At 47.5% G+C, this 21,269-nt stretch overlaps 1 protein-coding gene across 4 annotated transcripts in view; it reads left to right on the forward strand.

The window, feature by feature from the left end:
- The window catches only part of NT5DC3 (5'-nucleotidase domain containing 3), a 55,981-nt gene that overhangs the window by 14,620 nt on the left and 20,092 nt on the right, over positions 1 to 21,269 (forward strand). For 2 of the 4 annotated variants that reach the window (XM_025882380.2, XM_073900385.1), the window contains exons 2-6: positions 2,945 to 3,129; positions 12,040 to 12,114; positions 12,785 to 12,840; positions 18,539 to 18,629; positions 19,522 to 19,659. In XM_025882380.2, coding sequence (XP_025738165.1) covers positions 2,945 to 3,129; positions 12,040 to 12,114; positions 12,785 to 12,840; positions 18,539 to 18,629; positions 19,522 to 19,659 — 545 coding nt within the window. Of the gene's footprint in view, positions 1 to 2,944; positions 3,130 to 8,873; positions 10,032 to 12,039; positions 12,115 to 12,784; positions 12,841 to 18,538; positions 18,630 to 19,521; positions 19,660 to 21,269 lie in introns of those variants that run through there. The other 2 variants (XM_073900387.1, XM_073900384.1) reach the window with 2 other exon arrangements.

Here is a 21,269-nt window from a genome sequence, read left to right on the forward strand (position 1 = left end):
TTAGTCAAGGGCCTTCTTCCATTTATACTTTAGAGTCTACAGTTTAGACAGTCTTTTTGTGAGTGTTTGGTATTCTTTCCTTTTGCCTTGTAATTATTCGTGTTTGTTCTCAGTGCTTTTTTGAAGTGGTTTTATGGAGATTGAAATCCCTTTTAAGCTTCCCGTGTTCCTCATGTTTATTTTGAGTGATGATACATGAAACATCCCAGCTTTTCGGTGGTGATGTTCATGTGATTAATACACCTTGGGCTTTCACCCCAGCAGGAGATTCCCGGGCAGCCATTGGAGATGTGCTGTTAGCAATTTTCCATCATAGCAGTGTTCCTTGAGGATTTCACATACTCTTCTCAGGGTGTGGAAAGGGAGGAGACTATTGCCAACACTATTCCTAAACATAAACTTCTAATTTCAACAGGCTGTTAGAACTTCCAATGAAAAGATCGTTTGTGAAAGCAGAGCTGTTGGTCACTCTGTAAGCAATCCTGCTTCCCTTACTTCATCTGGAGGAGGATGCCGTGTGGTCATATTCAGAAAATAGCATCCTCCTCAGGGGCCCATTGATTATGTAAGGCCAGGAGACCTGTGGTGGCAGATGCCAAATGGCTTGGAGCTACTAGCCTCTCCCTTCCCTAGGACTAGTCTGGTGAACTGTCTGCCTTCAAGTTTTTTAAAATGCTACTGGCTTGTCCTCCGATGTCTTATTTGCAAAAGAAAAAGAAAGCCAAAGTAATCATCTCATTGATGTTGACAAAAGAGAACTAATGAAATGGAATTGTTGGTGCATCTTAACTGGATTTTCAGCAGGCTCAGCCCTGTCTAGGTTGTGTGGGGGGAGGGTAGAGAAATACCTGCATGCATTTATAAAGTCATTCATTTAGTCATACATTTGCCTTTGTTGGCCTTGACGTTGTGTGTGGGGACGGAAAGGCTTAGTTTCAAGTTAGTCTAATATAGCAAGTTACCTGGTGACCATGAATAGGCTTCAGGGAGTCAGCCTCCCTGAAATTGTCTGCAAAATCTGGAAGGGAATTTTTCTGGGGAGAGGATTCTGTAGCTTCCGTTAGGTTCTCAAAGGGATGTAAGCCTTAAAGCTGCAAGGAGCCTTCTCAAATGCTCAGAACCCCTTGTTGTGGCTGGCATAGCTCCTGATTGGAGCTGTCACCCTGAGAAAGCAGTACCTCTTGAGTATTTCACGTGGCCCCTTAGAATGGAAGTGGGTAACGTGGGCCATTCCTAGCCAGAAAGAAGTGAGCAGAGGGAAGGGGGAAGCAGTGTAGGCTCTCTGGTGAGCACAGAAATGATGAAGGATCGACTTCATTTTACTGAGGGTAAAATGCACCCTTCTCAAATGCTTGTTGAATCCCATAATCTTGGAGAAGAGACTTAAGAGCACAGATTCTGGAGCCAGATTTGCCAGGTTTAAGTCTCGGCTCTGCCATTTAGTAGTTGTGTGTACTTCAGCAAATTATGTAATTTCTGTGGTCCCAGATGTCCTCATATCTCAAACTGGGATAATACAGTATTTGCATCATAAGACTGCTGTAAGGATTAAATGAGATAATACAAAGTGCTATGATAGCATGTAGCACGTGGTAGGTGCTTAATAAATATTAGCTCTGATAGTGGAGCCCAGAGGTTGTCCTTAGTCATGTAAAGAGTAGTCAGAAATTCAGATATGGACATATTTTGTACCTGTCTCCCAAAAAGTCACCTGCTTTTAGCTTTTGCACTTATGAGCTGTTTCAGGTAAATTCACAAACATCATAAAAGATGAAAGAATACAGTCACATAGCCTTTTAGTAAAATACAGTGGTCAGTGTTCTTGTCACAAAACGTTGCATGGTGAGGTTCCCGCCGTGAGGACTAACTGAATGTGAATATCGTATTTCCTTTTTGTCTTTGGAAATACGCTATACAGTCTTTAATCCTGATTTCATCGAGGATGTGGTGGCTGGAGACCCACAGTTCATCCAAGCCTCGTTAGGCTCCAGGGGGCTCTGTCTGTCCTTTGCATTCATCTTCTGGTTCTTCAACTAACTGGGAAATGTCTCCCTCTGTAGTTTTATTCTTTTTGTCATTATGTGTGGAAAATGAAAAATTGTGAACTCTTCACTGTATTCCACGAAGGAAAAAAAAAAGACTGCGAAGATGGTGTCTTCAGACTTCTTTTATACCTTCCCGAAAATGCTGTGATACGTTGGGCAGCGCACTGAGGAGACGGAAGGATGATGTAGGGCTGACTGACTTCACTCCTGCCCCTGTCTGTGGGGATAGGAAAATACAGTCATGATAGAATGCTAAATGCAGAGAGGACTCGGAGCCATGTGTACACTGCGAGTCCAGCTGTGTAAAACGCATACATAAACAATATTGCAGCCGGGACGTTAATGGTTTTTTTCTGGGTGAGGCAATGTTGTGTGATACTTAAATGTAATTATCTATATGTTTCTCAGTTTCTGAAATCTGTAACTAGCATGTATTATTTTTTAATCATTTTGTGATAATTGAAGCAAAGATTTTTTTTTAGTAAGTTTTATTGAGGTACTATTTACATACTGTATGATTCACCCACTTAAGGTCTTCCCATGCGGTGCCTTTTAGTAGATTCACAACAGCCATTCAGCCAGCACTCATCATCAGTTTGAGAACGTTGTCATCACCCCAAAGGGGAGATTCTATATGCATTTAGCCATCTCTCTGTTTGTCCCCACACCCTCCAGCCCCTGGCAACCACTCATCTGCCTTCTGCCTCTATGGATTTGTCTATTCTGGACATTTCAGACGAATGGCCTCATACCACGTGCAGGCCTTTGCGGCTGGCTTCTCTCACTCAGCGTAAGGTTGTCAAGGCAAAGCTAATCATGCTTGCACTCTGGTGACTCCTAGCAATCATACTAACCCTTATTTATCACAGGGTAAAATATATTTTTTTCTTTACTTCTAGACTTGGTTCCTTCAATTATGAACAACTTGTTGAATCCAGATGCCATTTTCTCAAACAATGAGATGAGCCTGTCGGACATTGAAATCTATGGCTTCGATTATGATTATACCTTGGTGTTTTATTCAAAGCACCTCCACACGCTGATATTTAATGCTGCTCGGGACCTTCTCATCAATGAACACCGGGTAAGAACACAGGGACACTGCAGTCTCCCTCCTCCTTCCCTTAGACGTTGAAGAACAGCGTTGAGCGGACCTGGCCTTGTGCCTGGCACACAGACGTCACTTAGTAAAGTGTTGTTAAATGAACGGGTAGATTTTGTTCCATTCCAGATGACTCTATCTGGAAGATTTTTTTTTTTAACTACTTTTTTTTTGAGGTATGGTTGACATACAAAAAGCTATACATACTTAATGGATATAACTTGATGAGTTTGGGGTTAAGTGGATACCCGTGAAACCATCACCACCATCAAGGTCATGAACTGTCACCTCCCAGAGTTTCCTCCTGCCCCCTTCATTGTTATTGTTATTTGTGTGTGTGTGTGCGGTAAGAACACTCAGCAGATTTTTGGTAATACAGTATTGTTGCTGTAGGTACTGTGCTGTATAATAGAGCTCCAGAACTTGCTTCTCTCACAGAACTGGAACTTTGTACTGGAAGATAGTTGTTTTTTTTTTTTTTTAAGAGTTTATTTGAGAGAGAGCGAGCGAGTGAGCATAAGCAGGGGCGAGTGGCAGAGGGAGACGGGGAAGCAGACTGTTGGGGCTCGATCCCAGGACCCCGAGATCATGACCTGAGCCAAAGGCAGATGCTTAACTGACTGAGCCACCCAGGCGTCCCTGGAAGACAGTTGTTTTTTTTAAAAAAATCTTTAGATGTCTCTTTGACAAAAGACTCTCAAGTTATGTGTTAGTGGAGATGGGGCCACAGACTTCATGCTGTCCTTTCTCAACGAGCAGTGACTCAGTTTCTCCCAGAGCTGATGAACTTGGCAGCCTGTTGAGTTCTGGTTAGAAGAAATTCTTCAAAGGATAGGCAGTGTTTCACCTTCATCCCTGACTTGAGTTGTTCTTATGTAAAGAACATTTGAATGTCTTCTGATGCATAGTATTGTTGAGGGCTTATAGTAAGGAAGGAAAAAAGAAACACGCAGAACCCAACCCAACATGCTTTCCCATAGAAGTTTGAATTCACGTTTCAGGAGCCAGGATGAGAAGCATCCTCAGAGGTCACCTGGACTAATGCCCTTTGAGAACCCTGCCGCATCCTGGGAAGTGCAGCTTGATTGTCTATCTCAGACAGAGTGCATTTACTGCAGGAGGCACTCCTGAGCGGGGGTAGAACTGTTCTGCCCTCCTACAGCTTTCACCATCAATCTCTTCTCTTGTCATTTCTTTCTGCACACATTCCTTCAGCCTCTCCTAAGTCCCCCGTCCATGCCAGGCCCTGTCGTAGAAGCCGGGAGCATGAGGATGAGCAGAGGAATTATGTGGCCACCTGCCGGAGGCCTCTCCACACATCTGAATGAAAAGCTAGGGATGTGTGGAGGCTGCTTGGAACAACTTTCCCCGCCTGAGGGAATTGGGAAAACAACAAAGAAGGTGATAGTTCAGCAGAGTCTGGAAGGAGTTTGTCTGCAAAGTTGTGCTGGGGGTGGGCAGGCTGGTGGGTCTGGGAGAACTAATGTTTTATCCCTGACTTATCCACTAGAATAATGTTTTATACTACTGGGCTACGTGTCATGTAGTCCCGCCTTTATGCTGTCCAAGATGTCTCTTCTCCCAGGCCGATCATTTGTAGTTTTTCAGCCATTCTCATTTTGCCTCCTTTCTGGTCTTTCATCATCTTAGTTACCCTTCTTCGTGTGTGCGCTCTGGTTTATCCCTCTCATATATGAGGCCCTGAACTGAAGATGTTACTACAGGTGGGGTCTGACTAGTGTGGAATAGAGGGAGATCATCACCTCCCTGGTTCTGGGTACCATACCTTTATTAATGCTACCGAAGTTTCCATTAGTTTTGGATCCTCACCATTTGATGCAATATATTTCCTGATTCCCCTCAGCTTTTGGTTATCAGTGGATTTAATAAGAAACTCAGTTTCTCCTCATTCAAAATGCAGAAATGGCATTTGCCAAAAATAACCTTCCCTTCTGCCACTAAGCCAGCAGCCAGCTTTCTTTAGTAATGGCCACTTTACCACACATAAACCCATCTAGCCGCTTGGCATCCAGCTGCACTTCTCCATTTGTTCAAAAGACTCTCTTCTCTTCTGTCTAACCCACAGACTTCTCCCTTGACTGTGGCAGTGAAAACAGAATGAGACTGAGGCGGTCCCGCCCTTGCTGACCTGTCAGCCAGCCTGCACCATCTCTCCACCACCCCGCCGGGAGATGGACCTGAAGGAGTGTTGCACTGGTGCTGGCGTTCTAGTCCTCGGTCATCTGTGGCATTTGCTGTGACTTTGATTTATCACTTATAAAATGAGGGTCATTTATTAATAGCCCCATCTGTTGATTTTCTGCTAAGTGCTGGAAACACAGGTTCCAGAGCCTGGCTGCTGGTGTTCAAATCCTGACTTTCAACACTAACTTCTCAGGGAATCTTGAGAAACTCACCTCATTTCTCTGAGCCTCAGTTTCCTCCTCTGCGAAATGGGCACAATAACTGGACTTTGCTCACAATGGCATTGTCATAATTAAATGAGTTTATATATATATATAAAGTGCCTGGCAGGTAGAAAACACTTACTAAATGTTAGCTATGACTAGCATTGTTTCTCAGATGCATGACGACCCTGCAAATAGCCTCTGTTTTACAGGTGAGGACACTGAGGCTAATGGAAATGAGCCAGTAGCTCAAAGCCGTGAGATCAGTAGGAGGCAGAACCAGGATTTGAACTTAAATCTGTTTCCAAGGCATAAATGTTCTCTCCTTTATGCCTTGTTGTCTGCTGTGGGATTGATAACACCTTTCATTTCCACCCTTTTGTTCATAGGGAAGTAAAATATTCATGAAGGTAAAAAATCTATGAAGATAAAAAAATGTATGAAATTTGGGGGAAAAGAGAGATGACATAGGTGGGGAAAAGAAGGTGCAATCATTATCATTAGAAAAGCTTCTGGATTTAAGATCACTGAAATTTCAGTCCCATTATGTCTGTTTGTTGCTTTGATAAAAGAGATCAGTCATAACACTAATTATATCAGGCATATTAATAGAGTCAATTATGCTCATGCAAATCTTTCTCTTGCTCTGATGAAACAAAATAATTCTTCCAAGATGCATTTAATTTGGTGCCATTTTTCCTGCCAAAGACTAAATGTACTTGTAGAGATGAGAAGACATCTGCTTTTGCGATGCACAGTAATGGAACAGTAAGTTTGCAATTTCGCAGCTTCCCCAAAAGCAAATGTAAAAGTTCTAGCCCCTTCTTAATTACGCTTTTTTTCTTTCTTTTTTTAGAAAAACAAGTTTTTACAAAAATAGAACAAAATATAGGGTCATGATTGTATCTGCATTTCCCTTTCATGGGTCCACCAAGGAACAGAAAGGGAGTGTTAAAAGAGTTCTCAGTTTCCCTCCCTAGATCCATGCCCTCATCATTCCCTGGCATGGACATTCACCCATTTTCCAAATCCAGAGCCCAACATCAGCCGTGACCCCTCCCATTCTCCTGTATGCCATGTCTGATCTGTCAGCAAACACTATGGGTTCTCGCTCTCTCTTCCTCTTTTAAATATAAACTAGAGAGTTTATTAAGTTTTGGAGAATTGTAGGCTTATAGACAAGTTGCGGAGTTAATACAGAGAATTTCTGTACCTGTATCCCATGCCTCATTTTCCCTCTGGTTCCCAGTTTACGTTGCTGTGGTCCCTTTATCACAACACAAGAACTACATTGATCCATCTTTATTAACTAAGGTCCGTACTGGATTCAGATTCCCTTAGTTTTTACCTGATGTTCTTTTCCTGGTCCAGGGTCCCGTCCAGGACACTGTATTACATTTAGTTGTTATGTCTCCTTAGGCTCGCTTTGGCAGTTTCTCACAATTCCCTAGTTTGTGATGACCTTGACACTTGTGAGGAGTACCAGTCAGGTATTTGTTAGGGCGCCCTCTCTTGGGATTTGTCTGACATTTTTCCTGTGATTAGACTGGGGGTTCTGGGTGAAGTTCTTACCACGTCATGTCAAGGGTACATATTGTCTACGTGACTTACCGCTGATGACGTTGGCCTTGATCGTGTGGCTGAGCTCTGTATCTAGGGTCTCTGCAGCGTGAAGTTACTCTTCCCCTTTCCATACTCTACTCTTTGGGAGGAGGTCACTGTGCAGCCGTGAGCTCTCTTTTCACTCATTCACAATGTGTCCTAACTCTGTCCCCCTCTTCCCCACTGCCACTGCTCTGGTCCAGGCCAGCATCACCCTCTGACCATGTGGCGCCTGGACCCAAAACCCGCTTGAGCCCTCCTGGCACGCTTGGAATGATAGAGAAGGCCACCTCTGGTGCTCCCAGGCCCCCGCCCGCCCCGCCCTTACTCTGTTGCAGCCACACCAGTGTTCTCGCTGCTTCTTGAATTGCCACACGCTACCGCCTCGGCACCTGCATTTCCTCTGCTTGGGAACATTCGTCCCGGCCCCGGGCAGTCTGAGGCCTGGCTCCTCATCTTTTCTGCGTGCCCACCCCAAGATCTCTCAGCCCTTGCACTGCATTTGCCCTGTAGTACTTCTCACCAGGAGGCCTTGTGCTGGGTGTTTGTTTGTGGTCTGCCTCCCCAGGGTAGAGTGTACACTTCTTAGGGGCAGGGACTGCCCATTCTGCTTGCTGCCATATTCCCAGGCCCTGGCACAAAGTACATGGTTAAGTGAGAGTGTTGTGCTTGGTGTGGAATCACCCCTTGGATGCAGGTTGCTTTGTCCTCACTCCACATTTTGTGAAGATTTCAGAGAATTTTGTTTTTATGCCCTTCTGCCCTGCCTCTAATAAGACTCATAATTTAGGCTACTTAAAATATCAGACTGAGATCTCTGAAAAACCTGTATTTCTAGGCATCTGGGACCTCAGGAACTCAGGGGCAGTGTTGTGAGGTAGAGGTTACCAGCTGTCTCGAGATCTCTGTACCTTGCCAGAAAGGGGGCACGCGGGCTAGCCACAGAGCTGTGGGAATGACCCACACACTGGGAGCTCCTGGGTTCTCCGTGGTGTTCTACTGGGAGCTCTGCTTGGAGCTGTGAGGGACATTTCTCTAGCACCTTGCTCTTCGTTCATCCCCCTACACCAGCCTGCTCAGACTGTGCTCAGAATGAGAACAAACCCAGGTACTGAAGGAAACCAGACTGGGCCTAAATAAGATTTTTAATGAAAGTCCCCAGTGCAGGTCTGTTTTCTTTTCATACTTTGTTCTGCTTTTAGAGACACCAGTAATCTTCATGATGCAGTGAGTGAGTCGTGTTTTTCAGACTGGTGGAAAGTTTCTCCACTCTGACGAGTCCAGAAAATCGAGCCATAGACCACTGGAGAGAAGCATAACCTCCTGGCTGATGGAGCAGCCCTGGCTTCCTTGACGGGAGATTACCGTGACGGTTGTTCCCAGAGATGGGTGTCGCATATGTGCGTGTGTGTGAGCATGTGCGTGTGTGCCTGCTTATGTGTGTGTGTGTGCCTGAATGTGTGTGCGTGCTTGTGTGTGTGTGCACGTGTGTGTGCCTGAATGTGTGCGCACGCTTGTGTGTGTGTGTGCCTGAATTTGTGCGTGCTTGTATGTGTCTGCGCGTGTGTGTGCGCGCAAGCATGTGCGTGTGTGCCTGCTTTGTGTGTGTGCACGTGCGTGCATGTGCGTGGGTGTGTGCTTGTGTGTGCCTGCGTGTGTGCCTGCGTGTGCATGTGCCTGCGTGTGCGTGCGCCTGCGTGTGTGTGCACCTGTGTGTGTGTGCACCTGTGTGTGTGCCTGCGTGTGTGCGCGAGCATGTATGCCTGCGTGTGTGTGCACTTGCGTGTGTGTGCGCGCGCCTGCATGTGTATGTGAGCATGTGTGCCTGAGTGTGTGAGCGTGTGTGTGTGTGTTTCTGTGTGTCTCTCTCCATCTGTTTGGAAAGGGGCCCACCATGAGGACAGTTTTGACTTGGTTGGTTGTATGGGGAAACAATTTAGGGGCAGGAGTGGAACATGGAAATCACCCCAGTCCAACCATTTCATTTTCCATAGGAAGGAAGGGGCCTGGAGGGGTTAAGTGACGGGCCTGAAGTCCTCTGGGAGGGTAGCGGAGGCTAGAAGAGTGGGTCTCAAAGCCCAGGCCCCCCCGTTCCATGTCTAGTAAAGCAGCTCTGTGTCATTGCACACTTGCTATGTGCCGGAGACCGCCCCACTGCCCGCATGCATCCTTTTTTTTTTTTTTTAATTTTTGAAGATTTTATTTTTAAATAATGGCTACACCCAACTGACAACCCCGAGATCAGGAGTCACAGACTGTACCGACCGAGCCAGCCAGGCACTCCTTGCATGCATCCTTTGACTTATCTTCTCTACTTCCATCTACGGTAGGACTTTTGGCATCCTTACTTTGGAGGTGAGATAACTGACGCTCAGAGAGACAGCGACCTTGCCAAGATCACCCAGCTGGCACATAGTAGGACACCCAGCTAGCACTTAGTAGGACTGGGATTCGATGCCTGGTCCTGCATCCCTGGGGCCTGTTCTTTGTGACGACAGTGTTCCATGAGGCCCTTTCAGCTGCCTCTGTCTGTTCTCCACGTCGGTCGTAATCTCTGGACCCCTTGGAAACGCTGTGTGTCTATCAGGAGTGGCTTCCCAAAACCACACAGCTCTGGGGCCCATGGGTGGGTGCACGGCCATGTCTCACTGTGCGGTCTGTGTCCTGTGGGGGAGTCCGGATAGGCCTTGTTCAAAGCAGGAGCTGCCAGACTTTCCAGCAGTGCGAGTTTGGTGTGTACGCTCTCTCTCTCTTATTCACAGCAGCCGGTCCTGCCCTTGTCACCATGGATCCTCCGAGAAACTCACTGGGCCCTCGGAGGCCGCAGGTCCTGCCATCACAGGAGGCGAGGAGTGTCCAGTATGGTGGCTCAGGGTTTGTTCAGAGTGGATTGCAGGGGGTTGGGGTAGACTTGGGTGTGACACGGACCCGGATTCAAGTACTGGCCCAGCCATTGTTTATCTTTGTGAGCTTGGGCAGGTTCCTTGACTCTACTTCTCAGATGATTCAGCAATCCAGGGGACATGAGATGCCCTATCTCCTCCATGAGGAGTACATAGAATAAAGTCCAGAACAGTGTGTAGCCCATGACTCAGTAAAAGCACCCCTCTCAGGAGCATTTAAATATCTTCCCCATGCCCTACCTCTTCCTCCTCACTCCCAAGTTTAGGAGGAGATTCCAGAGGTGTGCGGACCCATGGCCTCACTTCGGGGGTGGGACGGTGGTGCCGTGTGTGGGGTTCTGGGGAGTGTGTGTGAAGTCTGTTCGTAAAAATGCAGAACTGTACACAGTGTTCAGGATTCTTGGAAACGCCCCTGAGTGGAAATAGCATTTGGTGATTTCTTGGCATGTGTGGCAGGTGTTAGATAAATGAGCTCGGATGTGACATTTGAGTCAGCATTCTATGCAGCTTGAACACTTGCTGCATGCCATTCATCCTGTTGGGAGCAGGAAGTATTTCCACACAAACGTGACCCTCGCCATGGAAAGTTAGTGCTGTTGTGCAGAGAGGTTCTGCGCCTCTTGATAGCTGTCTAGGCTTTTTGTTTTTTAAGTGGGGGAGGGGCAGAGGGAGAGGGAGAGAATCTCAAGCAAGCTCCACACCTAGCATGGGGCCCAATGTGGGGCTTGATCTCACAACCCCGAGATCATGACCTGAGCTGAAACCAAAAGTTGGATGCTTAACCAACTGAGGCGCCCCTAGCTGTCCAGATTTTTACTTAAGCAGTTTACATTGTAACTGGAAGGAAGATCCTGGTGCCACAGCCTCCCTAGACTCAGGAATTTACTCTTCTTTCCTACAGGTCTGTACTCCAAGGGCAGAGGGGAGTGGGGAGAGCAGGGGAAGAGGTCCAGGCCTGATTCCCTGCCCACCACATTGCAGCTGTGTGGCCCGGCCACCCTGTCTCTGTCAGTGCCTCTGGTGCCCCATCTGTAAAATGGGAACGGGAGGGCTTGTGTGCGGTAGCAGCAGACATGGTGCTTGGTACCTCAGTGCTACCGGCGGGTAGCCGGTGTTCTAATTCTGAGATTTGTGGAGGGAGGGGAGGATGTGGGTGCCTAGTCTAGTAGATATGAACAGGGTTGGGATTTTTGCATAGTTTGAGGAATGGTTTGATAATAGGAACTACCAGGGGAGCCGAGCTGCCTCCAAAAGTCATGCATGTTTTGAGTCAGAGTGCTGGAGCAGTGATTGGCTACCACATGCTGAGAAAGGGCCCTCTTGGCCCAAGTGGGAGGGAGGCCGTACCTGACAACAGGGAGGTCCTTCCACCCGGGACGGGGGCGGTGAGCAGCGGCCGACTGTCTGGATGAGAAAAGCAATGAAAGCTATATGGAGGGCCCCCCCCCTTTGAAAAGTTTTCAACTTGGTCTCTTCATGAAACCTGGTAGTGGGGCCACACCGGGGGCCGGTATGTTGAGGTGCTCATATCTGAGCTGAATGGATGGTTGATAATGTGTTGGGGAAAGTCACACTTCTAAGAGAGGGGATGCTCCAGTTCCTCTTCATTAGCCGCCTTAAATACAGTAGGAGGAGGCGAAATCTTGGAGGTGGAAGCAGATGTATTTCTGGGCTCCGAGGAGATAAAGGGGTCCAGGGGCAGAGGGAAGGTTGGACGGGGGTAGTGAAGACGAGAGAAGCTGGGGCCAGGGGTGAGGCCTTACCTGTGCTTGGGCAGATGAGCAGGAGTGGGGTGGAGGGAGGGCTCTGTGACCAAGAGGTCCTTGGTCCAGAAACAGAGGGCTAAGCTGTGGTCCATCCTCACCCCATCTTCCCACCAAAGTGTGTCAGCCCCTCAGCTTTTGTACAGGGACCAAATCTGGGCACTATCTGAACTTAGTACATTGTGAGCTAAAAATGCTGCCTTTCTTCTTTCTTAGTATCCGGTGGAAATCAGGAAGTATGAGTATGACCCAAATTTTGCAATTCGTGGACTTCATTATGATGTGCAGCGGGTAGGTTTCATTGTTGTGTTTTTCTACAGTTTAATGGTGTTTGGGAATAATGTACTCTCAGTGCTTTTCTTTGCTGGACACAGAAGTTGATTTTAAATTCTATTTCTTGGGGCTGTGGAACCGAATTATTAAACATCTTTGGATAAAGCCTTTTGCAAAAGACTATTAGAAAAAAATGAATGCATTTAGCTATTTGGAAGATACTCTTTATTTCTAGAAGTCATTTTTGGTGTTTTGAGGAGTCAGTTGTCATATTGTTTTTGCAGATCAGTCATTTCCTTAACAGACTGCACAGTGCTTTTTTTTTTTTAAGATTTTATTTATTGAGAGAGAGAGCAAGCAAGTGAGAGAGGGAGAAGATGAGCAAGGGGGAGTGGGAGAGGGAGAAGTAGACTCCCCACTGAGCAGGGAGCTTGATATGGGGCTGGATCCCAGGACCTTGAGATCATGACCTGAGCCAAAGGCATATGCTTAACCGACTGAGCCCCCCAGGTGCCCCCACAGTGCTTTAATCAACAGGCAGACCTGTTGGGCACCTGCAGTGTGCTTGTTTGCCACATCACTGGTGCTGATAGGGTTTGTAATGACACCTGAAATTCTCATTAGATATGCAGCTTGCACATGTGCATTATTCACCTGTGTGTGTGTGTATGTGTTTATGTTTTTGAAGGCAGTATTGATGAAGATTGATGCTTTTCATTACATCCAGTTGGGAACCGTCTACAGGTAAGACTAAGAGGAGGTAAATTTAATTCACTCATAGGAACGAAGTGGCTTTGGATGACAGACCTAAGACCCATTGACTGCTTAGTTATGAAGAGAGTTGTAGTGTGTGTATTTGTGATTTATTCACTCATTCATTCAAGAACATTTACTGGGGCCTGTTATGCCAGACCCGAAGGGTTTGGCTTACACGGATGCCCCAAGGAGCTTGGAGTGTAGGTTGGCAGCCATATAAGTTAACCAGACTGCAGTCCATAGGGACCAAGGTGATGATGGTGTCTAGACCACTGGGGGGTGCTCTGGGGAGGCTCTCGGGGAGGACGGGCTCTCTAGAGGGGCCCGTCTGCCGCTGGGTGAGGGTCCTGGAGCCAAGGTTTTGGGTGGGGAGGGAGGCTGGGGTGAGGCAGCGGGTTCTTGTTCCCACCATGGCAGTTGAGTAGTTTGGATACTAAGACCCCCCTCCTGTTTATTAGAATTAGTAGAAGCACTCAGCTCAGTCCAAAATCTTTGTCACTTTGAAAATGAAGGATTTTGCCTTTTCTAATTCTTGAATTTGGGGGAGGGTTTAGGAGTATGGTCATTATACCTTAAAAAAAGAGATGTGCCTATCTTAGGTTCTTCTTTCACAAACTCTTTATTAAAATTAATGTTTTTTTATCCAAGTTAAACATGCACGCAGTTCCGATCAGATAGTGCCGAGAGCGTGGTGGCGGACTGCAGTAGCCCCTGTCCTCCGCACCCACGCCCTTTACGCTCTTCATTGTTTTTCTTCCTATTTTTCTTTTCTTTCTTTTTTTGTTTTTCTAAAGATTTCTTATTTATTTATTTGACAGAGAGATAGAGAGCACAAGTAGGCAGAGCGGCGGGCAGTGAAGCAGGGAGCCCGACGCGGGGCTCGATCCCAGGACCCTGGGATCGTGACCTGAGCCGAAGGCAGCCGCTTAACCGACTGAGCCCCCCAGGAGCCCCTTTTCTTTCTATTTCTAAATAATGTGCTCATCCTTCTGTTTCCTAATTTATTACTTTTGGATGTTGTTTCTGCCACGGGACAGGACTTGGTGCACGCGCAAGCCCCTGCTTCTCCGGGCTCGTTCTTCGAGCCTCGTGCGGATCTGTGTCTGCGTGTTTCTCCATCCTCAGTCGTTGTTTGCATCCTGACTCTGCAAGTTTTGTTGCCTCTTTACGCCATGTCGTGCACTGTGACTGCTTTCTTCTGTGTACTGTGCTTGCTTTTTCTTAGATTTAATAATATCACTTTTTGTCTGCTTTGTTTTCTGTAGAGGTGTCCCTAGTTTTTTCTAAATCCTCCATCACCAGTATCATCCATGTGTTTATTTCCCAACAATTCAAATGTTTTAGATACTCTATCAGTTATTTTTGTGTTTAATTGACTACACCTTCTGCTCTGACCTCTGATGGCTCATCCTGGGGCTTGGGTTTGCCTCTCTCTCTGTTCCCTGATGCCCATCTTTTCCTCTCTTTGGCTTTACTCCCTCGTTCTGCTTTAGCATATCCTCCAGGAGCTCTCTGGTGCCTCTCAGGGCTGAGCCTTTCTGGGGGGCTGTGGCCACTAATCAGTTCTTCGTGTTGGTGTCCCCATGCAGGCCCCTATTCTCAGCTTGCTAAGCCAGGAGCCTCCTTTTCATCTGCTATTTGTCTTCCACGAACATGTTGAAATGTCTTGTCTACTGATGTCTTTGCTCTCATATCCTTTCACTTTTTGAGTAGTTTGTTCTTTTTTTTTTTTTTTTTTTAGAGAGAGAGAGAGAATGTGCGTGTGCAAGTGGGGTGAGGAGTGGCAGAGGGAGAGGGGGAGAGAGAATCCCAAGCAGGCTCCACACCCAGCACGGAACCCAACGAGGGTCTGAGTCTCATGACCCTGAGATCATGACCTGAGCTGAAGTCAAGAGTCAGGTGCTTAACTGACTGAGCCCTCTAGGTGCCGCTGAGTAGTTTATTTTTTTGCTGTCATTTTAATGGTGTTTCAGGAGGGAGAAGAGATGCTGGTGTTGATGAAAATAATAGTAGTAATAATAAATAGCAACGAGCAAATACAAAGTCTTGCTACAGCACAGACACTGTCATAAAGGTTTTATTTGGGTTAACTTATTTGATCCTTGAAATAACCTTATGAGGTAGGTACTGGTATTAGTCCCAGAGATGTTAAGTGACTTGTCCAAGGCCACAGAGAAGTGGAATTCAGACCCTGGTCGCCTGGCTCTGAGCCTGTGCCTTTGACCTATATGCAGCATGGTTTTTGTGAACGGATTAGGTTAATGAAATCCTTCACCAGAACTTTCGGATCTGTCCCTCCATCTCTGTTCCTGCTGTCAGCTCCCTGGCTCAGAAACTTAATCCTTTTCTCTTGGGGTCTTGTAGTTTTCTGCAGTGTGGTCTGTCCTGGACATTGTTGCTGGACTGATTCATCTAAAGCATTGCCCTCAACAGACTCTCTCTTCTGAGATCCTGGCTAGCCCCCACTGCCTGGAAAATGGAGCCCAAACCTCGTAGGTTTCCCACCAGCCTTCTCTAAACCCCTATCCTACTCTTCTTCCACACACAGCTCTTTCACCTCCTGATTAGTTAGGACTCTTGGTTACAAGGGACTGAACCCCGACTCAGACTGGGTTAACGAGAAACACAGCATTAGCTCACCTGTTGTGCAGTCCAAGGGACAGTGCCAGGTATGGGCGTGGCTGGCTCCAGGGGCCAAATTGATGTTGTCAGAACTCTTTCCATCTGTTGGCTCTCTCCCTCTGGGTTTGCTCCAGGCAGGTCCTTCCACATGGAGACCCCTGGTGACACCCCCGGCCCCGGGTCAACAGGAGCAAGGGACGGTCTCTTCCTAGCAGTTACAGCCAGTCGCGGCGTGCATGAGGCAGGTGCACAGAGCACACGTATTCCTCTCCTCCGAGGTCTCCTTTCCGGCTGCTCACCATCTGCTCATGCTGGTGTTCTCCCCGGGTGCCGTTTTCCTTCCTCGCTGCTTCTTGAAATCTCATCCATCCTTCCTTCAAGGCTGACTGGTGCCGAGGCCTCACCCCCCCAGTCCCCCTCAGCCCGACATGGTCTTTCCCTCCTCTTCTCAGACCACATAGTCCTACAGCTCCTAATTGTCTTGTTTCTTCTTCTGTAGGTCAGTTGTCCACCATGTTAGGGAGTTATGGACAGGGCTAGGCGGGAGAAGCCAGCCGAGGCATTTGAAAGAGAAGGAGTGTCGGGTTTAGGTCCTGGGAAGGTCGCTGTGGCCGCAGCGCCGAGGGATGTGGTGGGCTGAGGCAGCACGGGTGCGTGTGTGGGCTCTGGAGTCGCACTTCCTCAGCGTGGACCCTGCCTCACTGCTTTCACGTGTGAGGCCTTGAGCAACTCCTTGACCATCTCAAAGCCTTGGTTTGCTCCTCTGTAGAATTGGCATGATTCCCCTGGCTGCCCCGCGGGTGGCTTGTCAGGTAGACCAGAGTGTGCCCGGGGCAGTCAAGGCACGCAGAATGTCACTGCTCTTGCCTTTCCCTGAAAAGAGGAAAGTTCTTGGCAGGGCAGAATGCCCCCTCCTCAGCCTTGCCCATTTCTGAGACCTGCCGTGGGTCCCCAGCTCCGATATCAGGTTGAGTTTTGTGTTGTGCGCTGTGGGAGCGAATGCCACAGGCCAGAGCGGGAGCCAGACTGGCTCTCACTGCAGTCCCACTTGGTACCCACGATTTAAGTTCTGGCTAGGGACCTGGTGAAAAGCTGCGCTTGTTCTCATCACAGGTACACCAGCAAAGCTCTGTTAGCGCCTGCCGTGTACTCTTCTCTATATAGTAGCTCATCTAATCTCAGTTATGCCAGGAGGCAGATACTATTATTGTTCCCCATTTTAAAAATGACACTGAGACCCGAAGAGGTTCTATTGCTTGTCCGGGAAATATGCCTACTAATTAAGGAGGCTGAACCCTGGGCAGACACTTGCGGATCTGTGCTCCTAACCTTTATATTTCTCACAACCTCACGGGGCCACATCAAGTAGTTTGCATTTTGATCCTCGCACTGTGCGGCTGGCAGTGCCCCAGAGCCTGTGGCCGAGGTCCTGTGGGGTGCTGTCCCCGCCAGAGCCGCCTTCTGCCGAATCCGGCTCCCTGGAGCCGACTCATCTCACCGCTGCTTTTGAGCTCACATTCAGTAGTTACTGGGGCAGCTTGGGAGGCTGTGAACCTGGCAGGGCCTAGTGTGGGGGCAGGAAAATGACTCACCCAGCAGAGTTCTTTCATTTTTTTTTATAATTTCTTTCTAAGTGTTAGAGTCTTAGGCGGGTGCACACCTGAGCAGGAGCTCTGCCTCAAGGTCACTGCCCAGAATGATCGGCTGAATGATAAAGGGAAGTGCAAGGCCTCCTTTGTTTTCAAAGGCTGGAAGTTGTAGCAGGTTAATGAAGATGGGGGGTGGGCAAAATACTAACGAATCCCCTTGGGTATTTTTGAGAGTTATATGAGGGCGGAGAACAGAGGAAAGAGGCTGAAATTATATTTTCATTACACTTACATATCAAATATAAATTATATTTTATATTTGTGATTTTATAAGATAAGCAGCCTGTTTGTGTTAGTAACTGAGACTCTCAGGGCATTATTCATACTCCCACTGTAGGTAGCACTGGGTGGACTTCCCATCATCCATTCTGTGGTCTCCTCACCACTGGTGCCTTGTTTCCCAAGCACCTTCCCCACAGAAGCGGCTGGGGAACCGACGTTCTTCTTCGTGACACTCTAGAGGGGGCAGTGCAAGGTGAGGAAATACAAGACCATTAAATCCCTGGTGAGAGCACCTGCTTAGAGCGCTGGCGACGGCGGCGGCAGCAGAGGTGAAAGTCAGGTCGCTCTTTGCTCTGACTCCAAAATTTATTTTCCCCTTTGTGGAGAAGCTGGATTCGTTTGCAGATTCTTCCGCGGCTCCCGGAGGCAGGCAGGTGGCAGATGTTACCTTGGCTTTTTATAGATGAGGAAACTGGCCTTGACTGTCACGTTGCTTCCTGCCTTGTGTCACAGGGTTTAGTCCACCGGAGCCCTCATGTGTGGCTTTTCCTGCCTCAGCGCTGACCTTCTTAGGCCCGAGTATCAGAGGGCAGGAGGATGATAGAGACAAAGCTAGCCTTTCCCTCCCTAATCAATTAAAAACATAAAAATGGAAACCTAAACCCACCCCCAAAACAAACCCTACTCCCAGAGCAAGGGAAGGCCTTGTACCTTGTTGAACGAGGCTGTGTGACATTAGTGGTTGAGGAGCCTGGGCCCCTAAAGCCAGAAAGCCTGGGGTCTGGTCCTGTGCCACCACTTCCTGCTTTGGTGACCTCAGGTAAGAGCGGTGACCTTTCTGGGCCTCAGTCGCCCCTGCTGGGATATGGGAAGGTGTTAGTGCTTCCCTCCTAGGACTGCTGAGAAGTAAGGGAATGACCGCGTGGAGTTCACACCTGCCGACTCTAGTACGTGTTATTTTTCCTGCCCTTATTACCCACAGAATGCTGCTGCTAGTGCTGGTGGTAGTAGTAGTAGTAGTAGTAGTAGCAGCTTCTTGCCTGTTACTTGTAGCAGTGACCCGTGGCACATCTCACCTCCTTGTGACAGTGGCATCGTGCCCCTGGGCTGAAAAATCCCAGCAGTTGCCAGAGGTCTGAAGTCACTGCTCTCACTAGTTGAGTCTAACTGCACTGCCTGTGATTTTTTTCCAGAGGCCTCAGTGTTGTCCCCGATGAAGAAGTCATTGAAATGTATGAGGGGTCCCACGTGCCCCTGGAACAGATGAGTGACTTTTATGGAAAGGTAATCAACAGACATGTCCTGGTAGATTTAGGATCTCTCTGAGTGCTCCTATGGAACTGGCAAGGGCATTTGGGACTGTTTCGAGAGGCCCTGGATTTGAGAGAGGCTAGTATGTTGGCATCTCTCCTAGGCCCTTCATGATTCCTCTTGCTTAGCTCTTTCCTCCCTATCTGATGAAGGTTCTTTATACCTTCCTTGCACCCACCCCTGTCTACAACCCCCCACTCCAGGCATGTCCCCACTTTCTGGATGAAGTCAGGGCGGCTGTGGTTGCCTTCCCTGAGATCGAGGACAGCAGGTCACCCTGTGCTTGAAGGGAAGCCTCTGCTTCTCTGACTTTTGTGGTTCTCTTTGCTTTCTGAATTTTTGCTCGTCTTATTGGGTGTGCTCTTATTTTTACTGTCAAAATGCACTGGAAAGGTGCCCGGTCAGCTGGTGAACTTAGGCTTACTAATTGCCAGCATTTAGAGAAAGGCTCTTTTTCAGACTCACATATGGCTGCGTGGGGGCACTCACATTCAGGAGAGTTATGTGGCTTTTTATGCCATTCCATGGGCAGTAGTCTGCTTGCCAGCTTTCCTCTGTGTTTGATGGGAGATTGTGAGCTGGAAGTTAGAGCTCACAGAAGCATGAAAAAGTGGTTAGATTTTTTGGGGGCGGAAATCAGGACATTTCCTTGGATTTCCCAGTTGTGCGTAGAGTACATCATCAGCTGTGCCGGGAATGATAAGAAATAAGGCAAATGCTTCTACTTTGTTATTGTTAAAATTGTCCTTTTCTTGGGGAGAGGGATCCAGATGTTGATGACCAGAATCCCCTCTCGGGTAAATGTCAAGTCTGGCTCTGCTGTGGTGTTGGTCTCTGTTTCTGACGCTCTCCTCCCTGCCTGCAGAGTTCTCATGGAAACACCATGAAGCAGTTCATGGACATCTTCTCCCTGCCGGAGATGTCCCTCCTCTCCTGCGTGAATGAATACTTCCTTAAGAACAACATCGACTATGAGCCTGTCCATCTGTACAAAGACGTCAAGGTGAGAGGCGGTGGTCCATGTCTCCCAGAGGGTTTCAGCAGAAGGGACAGCATCATTAGCCTCCTTGGGTTAAGAATTTGAAATAGTCCTTTGCCTGGGATCTCTTTTATTTATGGTTTTACCCTGAAAATTATTAAGAAAGATCTTACGTTAGGAAGATCTGGAAGAAGCTGGAAATCAGTTAAGGAAGAAGGTGCTCATATTGTTATCTGGATTTCTAATTCTTCCTGACCAAAGGCCAGGGCCAGTGCATCTGGTCAGAGGGGCGGGTGGTGGCTGAGGTCCAGCCTGACCCAGCTCACCGCTGAGCCTGCCTGCAGAGGGGGTGATCTCACACTCAGGCTGCAGCCCGTGCAACTGCAGTTGCCCAGAGCGGGCCTTTCTCTTGTACGCAGAGGTTCCATGTAGGCCTTCCCAGCCCTGCAAAAGCTGTGTGAAAACCCAGTTGGAGAGGTTTATAGACAGCTGTGAAACTTACATGCATATATACGTACATCATTTATGTAGCTTTGTATTTATATATGTTGATTTATGTTCACATGTGTTTATATATATTCTTTAAACTTTCTAAACTTTTTTTAGTACTTAAAAATATGTTCATGTATTGACATATACTTATATACATAGGTTTATAAGTATGTATTTCTATGTATATATTTATGTAATACATATTTAATAAGTACTCATTTTTAAGAGATCTATATTTATGTACTACAATGTTTTTATTATATCCTTATGATTAATTTTAAATTTCGACTGCTTTAAATCATGGCTTTTAGGAAGATGAAGGATGAATTCTAGTTTCTCAGTATTAGTCTGGTATGATTTGAACTAAAGTTAAATATTTAGTTTCTTTTCTCCTTTTTATGTGCACAAATGCTTTATCTTTAAGAATCTTTAAGAATCACTTGTAGTAAAAAATAAATAAAAGAACCACTTGTAGTTATATAACCCTTGCAGTCATGAGGAGAGATGTCTATTTGATACCACCAATGGAGAGCACTGAGGTATATTCCAGGCACTGTTTTTCTCAGTGCTTTCTGCATATTAACTCATTAAGTCCTCACAACCATGCCTGGAGGTAGGTACTATCATTACTCCCATTTTACAGATAAAGAAATCGAGGCACAGAGAGGTTGAGTCACTTGCCCAGAGTCACACAGATAGTAACGGCAGAGCCTAGATTTCCGGCCAGGAAGTTGGCTTCGGCTTGCTCTGAATCCCTGCCTTCTGCCGATGTGAAGCCTGCGCTGGAAGGTGGCCGAGGTTGAGTTTATAGTCCAGAGGTGCTCACTCTTGATAGAAATCTCCTACCAGTTTTCTAAGGCTTATGGCTCAGTTTTGCCTGCAGCCCAGTCCCCTGCTGTAGGCGCCAGAAAGTTTCCGTGTGCCTCCAGGAGAGCCACCTCTGTGGTGGACCTGCTTAGTGCCCCCTGAGGGTGGGGCTGCACTCTGACACCTGCCGGGCATCAGGTTGCCACAGCCTGTGGCCTGGGAGGGGCTCACGGCCCCCTCCTCCTCACGCTGGCCTGAGTTAGCATCTCACTGACTGCTCCTCGCCTCGCTGAGTGGAAGAGCCTGTCATTGGTCTCGGCCTCTTTCTCTGGAGT

This window comes from Callorhinus ursinus, unplaced genomic scaffold (assembly GCF_003265705.2).
Source record: "Callorhinus ursinus isolate GAN/ISIS: 27379988/994484 unplaced genomic scaffold, GSC_fseal_2.0 scaffold14, whole genome shotgun sequence".
Classification (NCBI taxonomy): domain Eukaryota; kingdom Metazoa; phylum Chordata; class Mammalia; order Carnivora; family Otariidae; genus Callorhinus; species Callorhinus ursinus.